This window comes from Drosophila obscura, unplaced genomic scaffold, assembly GCF_018151105.1.
Source record: "Drosophila obscura isolate BZ-5 IFL unplaced genomic scaffold, ASM1815110v1 contig_36, whole genome shotgun sequence".
NCBI lineage: Eukaryota > Metazoa > Arthropoda > Insecta > Diptera > Drosophilidae > Drosophila > Drosophila obscura.
The window spans coordinates 876,308-886,096 of record NW_024542824.1 but is presented as its reverse complement, the minus strand read 5'-3'; the positions used below and the strand labels follow the sequence as shown (position 1 = coordinate 886,096).

At 41.7% G+C, this 9,789-nt stretch overlaps 1 protein-coding gene across 3 annotated transcripts in view; it reads right to left on the bottom strand.

Moving 5' to 3' along the window:
• Positions 1 to 2,596: 2,596 nt before the first annotated feature.
• Positions 2,597 to 9,789, bottom strand: part of LOC111080969 (proline-, glutamic acid- and leucine-rich protein 1) — a 51,116-nt gene continuing 43,923 nt past the window's right edge. For 2 of the 3 annotated variants that reach the window (XM_022376861.2, XM_022376862.2), the window contains 3 exons: positions 4,145 to 4,289; positions 3,941 to 4,090; positions 2,597 to 3,882 (listed from right to left, as the gene is read on the bottom strand). In XM_022376861.2, coding sequence (XP_022232553.2) covers positions 3,124 to 3,882; positions 3,941 to 4,090; positions 4,145 to 4,289 — 1,054 coding nt within the window. In that variant the 3' untranslated portion in view covers positions 2,597 to 3,123. The remainder of the gene's footprint in view (positions 3,883 to 3,940; positions 4,091 to 4,144; positions 4,290 to 9,789) is intronic. The other variant, XM_022376860.2, reaches the window with a different exon arrangement.

The following is a 9,789-nucleotide window of genomic DNA, read 5'->3' as shown; positions in this document are numbered from 1 at the left end:
CAAATCCGTCTGCGTCGACTTTGCATGTATGCGTGTAAACCTTTTCACATACATGTTGGATATGATTTTATTGTACACGAAGCTGAGATTTGTGTGAGTGAGTAAGAATTGATGCGAACGAGGCGATTGCCAGCACAAGCTGAGTTTATTCAACACTGAGTATTTTTGAGTGTTTATATATGAGTAGGCCAAGAAACACCCTAAGCAAGAAAGTGATGCGAACGAAGCGTCTGACAGCGCAAGTTGAGTTTATTCAACGCTGAGTATTTTTGAGCGATTGCATGTGAGCAAAAACTTTAGCTCATGCGTAAATCAAGAAATATGTGATTTTTTCAGTTCTCTGGTACATATATATATACCGAATAAAACCCTACTTTGAAGAACTTGGACTTGCCCTGTCTTTTCTTGGAAAGTGATTGTTGAAACCCCCTTGAGACGCCTCTTCGCTTAATCACCACCGCTGGCACCTTCAGCTGGGACCTGACCTCTACTTGCAGCTCCTTCATGCGTCCGATCATCTTCTTGATGGCCATATTAATCGACCTCTGGCCCTTCTCATTCATCTGGCGCAGAAGATCGTCTGATATTGAGCCCATCTCATCGATGTCTTGGGCGCTGATTCTGCTTCTCTTCGGGGGAGTTTTCCTCACACTACTCGATGGAGTGGGGTGGTCTCGCGGCCTCTTTGGGGTGTCGGCGTCTTTTATGTCGTCCTTTGTGGACCCGCTAGCAAAGCTGCTCATCGAGCTTTGTTTCAATGGCGGCGCTGAGGCTGATTGTTGGTGTGGCGGTGTTCAGGCCATCTTCGAGGCTTTTTGGAAAGCCGCTGATTTCATTTCTTGTAGTTGTTCTTGCTTCGTCGGCCATTCGCATTTTATACCTATTACCAAGTTATTCGCATTTTATACCTCCTGACAGGTTTCATTACTGCCGATCAATATGATACAGACGCAGACCAAGCGGCCGCCCATTGTGGGTCAGACGCTGCTTGGATTTGGTTTGGTCGGCGACACTTTTGGGGCGTCCATCGGCGGCCGAAGATTTCATTTCGGCTCGCAGATGTGTGGTACCGCCCATACTCGGTCGCCAGAGCCCCGTTTTGGGGGCGGTGGGTGTGGCTGTTGATCTGCTCCATGACCTTTGTCACCCGTTTTTTCCCATGTGGAACCTTTCTAACACAGCCTGGTCACAGCCTATGGAGCTTGGGAAAGCTGCGTTGGCCATGGATTGTCATCTCCTGGGTATGTGCTGGACTCCAGTGTTGGTGTAGATTCTCATCCGGTCCTGTTTCCTTGCAGGTATCGCAGCCATCAGCCACCCACCCAGAAGCACCAAGGAAACGCGTCCGCACCCGATCGAAACACTCACTCCACCTGAATTCATATATGTATATATGTAAGTATGTAAAGATCTAATCGACGGCTCCTTTTCTAAGGCACTGTGCTTGGCACTGATATGCACCAAACAGCTTGGTTATCATAGCCGATCTGCTAAATAACGCGATAAGATCGTTAAAGAGAAGCGCGCTAATGCCCTACACCAGTGATGGGCATGAAAACTAACGGAAAGAGCCAGACAGAAAAAACAAAAAAAAACAACCCCCGTCGCGACGCGTCGCAGTCATGAGCCAGACAGAATGGGCGAGCAAAGTGAATACACTTGTTGTTGCTCTGATTTTCATGTGCGTAGCCCAAGACACATGATGTGTTGTTGCAATCTCGAGATCGCGCCTTCGAAGCATTTTTGCCGTCTCTTTGACGCCAAATTTCTGTGGCATTGTTTTTGTAAAACACGTCGCGAGCGACGACCGTTTGAGCCGACTTGCTGGCGCCTCCCGAAAAACATTTTGGAAAGAGCCGCGGGAGCTGAAAGAGCCACGTCGTGCCCATCTCTGCCCTACACCCACACACGCATTACGTATACGTTGAGCACTTGACATATTCATAACTACACCCACATCTATACACTGTGAAGGAGCAAACGCTCCCCCACAAATTTTTCTCCCTTGACGGGAACTACCCAGCCATAAGTTCCTTTAATTCCCACTGAAGGGACAACATTTCGTTTTTTTTTTTGTTACAAGGGGATACCCCAGGAGTTACCGAGGCAAGCCCGGACACGAACCAAAAGCTCCACACTGAGTTGGGGAATTCACTATCATATCATATGTTCTAAAATAGTTTCGGTTAAATAAAAACATACTTTTTAAAAACCTACTTTTGAACCCTGGAATTCTTATTGTATGTACATATGTCTGTACTTGTATTTAGTGTCTTTGCTGCAGTGGCAAAAGAGCGATGAATAACGAAAATAAGATTTGCGGCAAGACGAGAAGCAAGATCACGTCGGGGTTACCAATGTTTTGAGAAGATGCTAGTTTGCACCCCACTTCGGCCCTTTTGTTTGTAAATTTTAATAAAAAAAAGACCTTTTCACTACTTGTAATGCGTGATTTACTTCTGGAACTTCCAACAATAACTATCGATAGATAAGTGGTGAGCAGTTTACAATGGTATTATATGGTGGCTTAAAAATAATAGTATATGACTTCAATATCGTGATTTGAGAAGTAAAGATATAATGTAATTCAGATATAATGTTATTTAGAGGGCGTTCTGCTGGGAACAGCCGGTGAGTCCCGTTCTTAATAGAGTCCCCGTAGAAATTGCAAATTTCTTGTAGTTTAGGATTCTGGACAGGCTGATGAATATCCCAGCCTTTAATAAGTATCTTACAATATCTAAATCAGTTTGATATTCTGTGCAGCTTGTGCATGTACAATTTTATGCGTGAAATGTCACAGGTACACATGCTGCAATGCAGCCGCTGCATTATTTAGAACCAGCTTAAGAACAAAACAGTGTACCTATCGATTTTTATGCCAAAAGACTGTAACATAACCTCTTGAAATGTATACAACACATGTCCGCTAAATTTTAATTTTATTGTGGAAATATTTAAAAGATGTGTACAAAATTTGTTTTTTGCTAAGAGCTGACGATGCAAGTAAATTACAAGTACATTTAACGGCACGTACATAACATCGGAGTATGGAAATATGCAAATATGGAAAATCAAAAGTAAAACTTTTCATTGAATGAGACATACTAATAGGATGATTATTCAGTTGAGCTCATTTACAAATGCGGATTCTAATTCGGCAATCAATTTATCGTCATCAAAATTTTCACGTTTTAAAGGTAAATTTACTGTAGAACTAGCACCCCCATTATCGCAATGAGTTAAGCTAACCCCATCTGAATTTTTAATTAGCATCTTTTCGCTCGAAGGTAATATCATTATTTTCTGTTCTTTAATTATTGGACAACAAATACTTTTTCCCACAGGGCTTTCAGAATTATTTACTTTAATACCTATCTGTTGATTTAAACTGGTGTGCTTTGTGCTGTCTTGCTCATTAATGATTTGGTTGGTAAAAGTTTGTGAATTCGATTTATGTCCATCGTGTTGATTAAAAGATATAAAGTTTTCATTTCGGTCACTATTATAGTTGAATGGGACTTTACTTTTATTTATATTTAAGTCCATTTGGTCCAGACTTCCTGGAATGCACAGCATCGTTTTTGAATCTTGTTTAAAACAAATATCTTCCTTTTGGGGATGGAGCGATGATTCCAATGCTTCAAATAATGCTTGAGAATTTAGGCGCACTTCAAGACTATTTTCAAATAAACGCGATTCATCTAAAAAGCACATTAAAATTTCTGATGGTGCAGGACATCTGAAATTTCTCGACTTCAATATTACTATTAATATTTTATATATTTCCAAGCGACAATTCCAGAGTCTAGTCGAATTTTCAGATTTCGTAGGCTCTGCATGCATTTCAATACATACTTCCAATAGTGCGTTGTGTACCTCCTGTTATAAAAGGTAAACAAATTAAAACAGGAAAAGAAATAAAAAAAACCGTACTTTCCTTCATAACAGATTTTCGTAATAAATTACCAGACGAGGTTAGAATTATGTGAAGGCAAGAAAAGGCTTCCTTATGGAGCAGTTTCTCATTTTCATTTAACTGCGTTAACGTGGTAAATGGGGTCTCCAGTGTTTTTTTTTTTTCTATTGACTAAGAAAACAAAATAGATCGTTATAGATTTACGTTTAACTACTCAATTGTTACCTCTTTTGATAAAAATGACTTTCGCTGCGTTACATCATCTAATATTTCGTTTATAATGGTCTCCGAGATTATTTCGCAATGACTTCCTTCTTTTAAGTTCGAGCACCATAATGATATTGTTTTGTAAACCACAAATCGAAATTTACTAGAAATAAACAAATTAATAATAATAAAATTAAAATTATTATTTCTAAACTAATAACTTCTGAACAAACTATATAATTTTCATGCAATAAAAAAAAAAAATTTTTTTTGGTGCTACAATGTGCAATACGTTGCTAAAGATGTACTTTGTTTCCGATGCATGTGTTTCGTGTAAAATGACCTATTTGTACTTTTTCTAACCGTATTCGCAGAGTTAAGGAGTATATTACATTTGTGGTAAATGTGGATGTGTGTAGCGCACGGAAGGAAACGTTTCCGACCCCATAAAGTGAATTTACTATTGATCAGCATAAAGTCGATATAGCCATGTCTGTCTGTACGTGTGTCTGTCCTGATGAGCGCCTAGTTCCCAGAAACTATAAGAGCTAGAGCAACCAAATTTTATATCTAGACTCATGTGATATTACACTGCTACAAGTGTATTTCAAAATTTCGCGCCGCCCCGTTCCACTCTACAAAGAACGAAAATCTGTGGCAGCCACAAATAGACTGGCAAATCTGATTTAGATTGTATCAGTATTATAGCCAGAATGAAGAACTGAATGGTAAATGTTCGATATACGGGCCTATGCTCCTAAAATCGCGAACAAAAAATACCCTCGATGGACCGCGATTTATCAAGTATTTACGTGCAAAAAATAATTTATTATTTATTATCTTTTTATACCCGTACTCAAAAAAAGGTTAAGGGGTATATTAGATTTGTGGTAAAAGTGGATGTGTGTAACGCAGAGAAGGCAACGTTTCCGACCCCATAAGTATATATATTCTTGATCAGTATCAATAGCCGAGTCGATAGAGCCCCGCCCCTTCCGCCACCACAAAGGACGAAAATCTGTGGCAAGCACAATTTTAAAGATACGATAAAACTAAAAACGCAGTATTGTAGAGAATGACCATATCTACCAGATTGCCGAATCTGATCAGATTCACATCGGATCATAGTTATAGCCATAATGAAGAAATTTAATTTTCAGTTGCCCCGCCTCCCCAACCAGAGACACGCTACTCATTCTCTTTCTCGCTCGCACACTCTGCCGCGTTCAGTGCGCGAGCAACCCCTAGCGAAGGAGATGTAGAATAGAATATAAAACTATAAATTTTTTTTCAAATCTTTAGTTTAACATTTGGGGGTTTCTACCACAAAAAGAAAATACAGTACAAAAAAATGGATTTGAACTAGAAACTAGTTCATATTGATAATAAGGTACTTTTCTTTTTAGTTACTGTTAAAAAATTAACGATTGGTTAAAATCAAAAAGTGCAGCTGAGGTTGATATATTTTGTTAACTAGTTCGCAAAAACTTGTGAACTTGTGTCAATATATATTTAATAGATTTCACCAATTATCCAACTCATTCAGCGAAAACAATTTTTTTTAAATTTTCTTGTTTACAATTTTTTTTTTTAATTTGTTAGCAATCTCTAAAAATGTTTTTTAAATACAAATATAAGCTTTAATATTACTGTCAAAACCAAGATAACGAAATTAACGGGTTTCCCGTATAATTAAAAAAAAAAATTGTTTGTCTCAACCTATCCATTACCCAACGAGGGGGGCCAGCTCATGATCCTTCAGATGGCGTGGGACGTAGGTAGCGTCTACCTACGTCTCAAAAAGCGCAACCCAGAAGACAAAGATGCGCACATCCTGCAGGCAGGCGAGGTGGAGAAGGACCTTGGTGTGCAATCCATCATGAAGCCGTCCAGGGTCTTGCGGGGGAAGAGGATGGTGACCTGACGGTGATAATCAACCCGTGGAAAGAAGTTGAGCCAGCCACTCAAGACTGTGAGGTCAATCTTCATAAAAGTAAATTCGTGTCGACGGAGCTCCTCATTGCCATGGAGCAAGGGCCCATCGACATAGCTTTGCTCCAGGAGCCATGGATTGCCTCGGCCAATGCTGTGAAACAGGAACAGACATCCATGTTTACCTTTTGTCTCATTACAGCACTGTGAGGTCCTATCTCAGGCTGAGGTATGCATCAGTCTGTCCAGGGTCCGCTACAAGAAAATTTGTAGATCGCAGGTGACTTCAGGTGTCGGGCTGGCTTGAAATGCAGTAGGCAAGGAAGAAATGATGACGCGAGAGTTTGGGTTTTTGGTTGTTCTTGGTTTATTCAGTACTTTTCATTCACTTAGTTCGTTACGTGGTTGCCCTTTTGGCTGTGTGGCTGTGTGCTTTTGCGCTGGTGGACTGCGTAGTGCAGTGTCTTGGGTGTGTGACTGAGGGACTGCGTAGTGCAGTGTCTTGGGTGTGTGTCTGAGGGACTGCCTAGTGCAATGTCTTGTGTTTGGGCTGATGGACTGCCTCGTGCAGTGTCTTGTGTTCGGGCTGATGGACTGCCTACTATTTCGGCCGATCTTGGCCCTTTTATGCAGCTGCCGATGGATATCGGCATATCGATCCAATATCGAGAATGTTAACAAACTAGACTCTTTAAGTTGCAATCAAAACAACCTACCATACAGAGTCAGTTGAAGCGAATCGATGGACAGTGGACTGAGGGCAAGAAGCCCTTAAAGCACTAATGGAAGCTCACTTCCCAGGATGCACTGAGATTGCCGACTCTACAACAGAGGCCGGCAGCGTCGTATGCACTATGCATAGGAAAAAATTTCGGGCAGCGCAGTCGGCACACGTACAGCGTAAAGACTTCGTGTGGTTTCGTTATTCTGCCTGATGACGTAGCGGCAGAGAAAATTCTGCTCTGCTGACGTAGCGGCAGAGCGGGCTATGCACAAACGGCTTCATATTCTGCTCGCTTGCCTCAGCGGCAGAGAAGCCCTATGCATAATTCCCCGGCTTTCGCAGCTGCAGAGAAATAAGTAACGTATTTGACTTCGTGTCTGTTGTCTTCGCACACAAACGCACCAAAAAAATGTGTGAGTCTGTGTGCCGACCCCTGCTCTAAAACGCATCAGGACGTAGCAACTGAGGAACAGCACCCCCCAACAGATCTCATATCCTCTAAGAGAATTCACTGGGCTATAGACTCCTTTGTCAACCAACCAGCATGCCTATACCAAAGGGAAATCGGTGGAATTGTATGCAATTCGGTGAATTGCATTCGCTAGTAGCCACCATTGAGAGAGCCCTTCATAATAAAAAGAATGCCTTAGTAGTGTTTTTAGACATATCCGGAGTATTCCACAACGTGAATACGAACGCTATAATGGACCGTCTAGAAGCGACCAAAACGCATCCAGCAATCAACCTCTGGATAAAGAACCTTCTAAGTTGTAGACGTTGTCAACCGTCATCGACTTCAGACGTATTTTTGTATCGCTCCGCCGTGAAAATCAATTAATCGCGATTAATCGTAAATTAATTCGCGAAAAAGCGCTCGGGGTAGGCATGTGTACTAGTGATCGTGCTGCCCATGAATACCATCCAATCGTGTAATAAAGATTAATAGAAATAATAGAAAAGAACAAATGACAACGTATAAGAGCACCAGCTCGGTAAAGAGCACAAGCACTGTAACCAAAGCCAAAATGAGCCAAGCCCAGCAACAGCAACAAGACAAGCGTCGGCTCTCGCAAGCAAAAAACAACGCGTACTTCTCTATACGCTCGCCAAAGGCAGCAGTACCAACAAAAACTGCATCACTGCAAGTGAACGAGGAGAGAGTACGCTCTCTCTCCCCTGCATTGCAAAGTGGGTCATGGAGAGCTCAGTGCCCATCCCCCGACTCGTACTGCCTAACCAACGATTTGCTAATATCAACAACAACTAGTACAATGCCCTCGCTCAAAACTGTGTCTTCGACCACAACAACGACAACAACCACTGCAATTGCTCAGCGCCCGATACTGTCGACCCACTGCGACAAGCAGCCCACGTCTCCCAACCAATAAGTTCAAAAAATGCTAACGGAGCGTTAATTCAGACTGGGCTCGATCGCTATGTGCAAATCAAAAGAAAATTGAGCCCACAAACTACGAAGAACAACAATGCAGCTAAAATAACTAAAATAACCGAGAACACTGTGCCACATAAGGCACTAGCAAACAATAGATTTGCGATACTAAGTGTCCCAAATGAAGGTAAGATTGCCCAAACACCCAAGGCCAAAAAATTAAGACCGCCACCTATTTATGTTCGACAGGCAAATTGTGCTGAACTGGTCAAAAAAATAACTGAAACAATTGGCGCAAACACATTCTATGTCACGTCCATAACAAGGGGTAACATAAATGAAACAAAAATACAAGTCAATGACGAACAAAACTATCGATCAGTTGCGAAATACCTCGAAAATGAAAAAAATGAATTACTAAACCTACCAACTTAAAAGTAGCAAAGGATTACAAGGGGTTATCAAAGGAATCGAACCAACAGTCCCAATCAATGAGATAATAGATGGACTTAACGATAAGGTCTTCGAAGCCAAAATGGCTATGGCTTCCCCAGCCAATGTTCAAAGTAGAACTGACACCTGAAAGTATGCATATAAGTAAAAATGAAGTTCACCCAATATACAAGCTTCAATATCTACTGCACCGTAGGATCACCGTTGATGAACCACACAAACGAAATGGACCGGTCCAATGCACAAATTGCCAGGAATATGGACACACGAAAACCTATTGCACTCTACGGGCAGTCTGCGTTGCATGTGGTGATGTTCATCTCACTGAGGCCTGCCCCGTAAATAAGGAGGACCCATCTGCCAAAAAATGTAGCAACTGTGGGGGAAACCATACTGCCAACTATAGAGGTTGTCCTGTCTATAAAGAATTGATAAATCGCCTAAACCCACAAATAACTGCAGCTTGAAACCCGGTCGTCCGACAAAACTTACCATATATACCATCAACTACGACTCCAGGAGTTTCTTTTGCTCAGGCGTTAAGTTACAACAACGGGTCATACGCCTCAGTCTCTAAGCCAACACTTCAACCAACCACAGCTGGAATAATGCAGCATCAGGCATCAAATCAGATACCAGAAATCTCTGGCCAACATACCCCTGCTAATCCATCCCAATTGCCTAGTGGAATTGAGTCAATGCTGGTAACTATAACAAACACAATGGTAGCAATACATTGCTACCAGAAACAGAATTTGTAACATTCTTCGACCTACCAGGTAACCTTTTTTTAGCAGCTGGTGACTACAATGCCAAGCACACCCATTGGGGATCTAGACTTATCAACCCGAAAGGAAGACAACTATATAACGCTATAAAATCGCCACGAAACAAGCTAGACTTTATCTCTCCGCGCAAGCCCACATACTGGCCGACAGATCCAAACAAGCAACCCGACTTGATTGATTTTGCAGTTACACGAAGGGTGCTGCAAGCTCAGATTAATGTATATCACTTAACAGATCTATCATCGGATCAATCGCCCATTCTACTTCACCTTTACGACCATCCACAGCTTTCGGAACGCCCACACTTTCTAACTTCTAGCAAAACAGATTGGCTCAAATACAGGAAGTACATAAGCTCTCATATTGATAGCTGCCC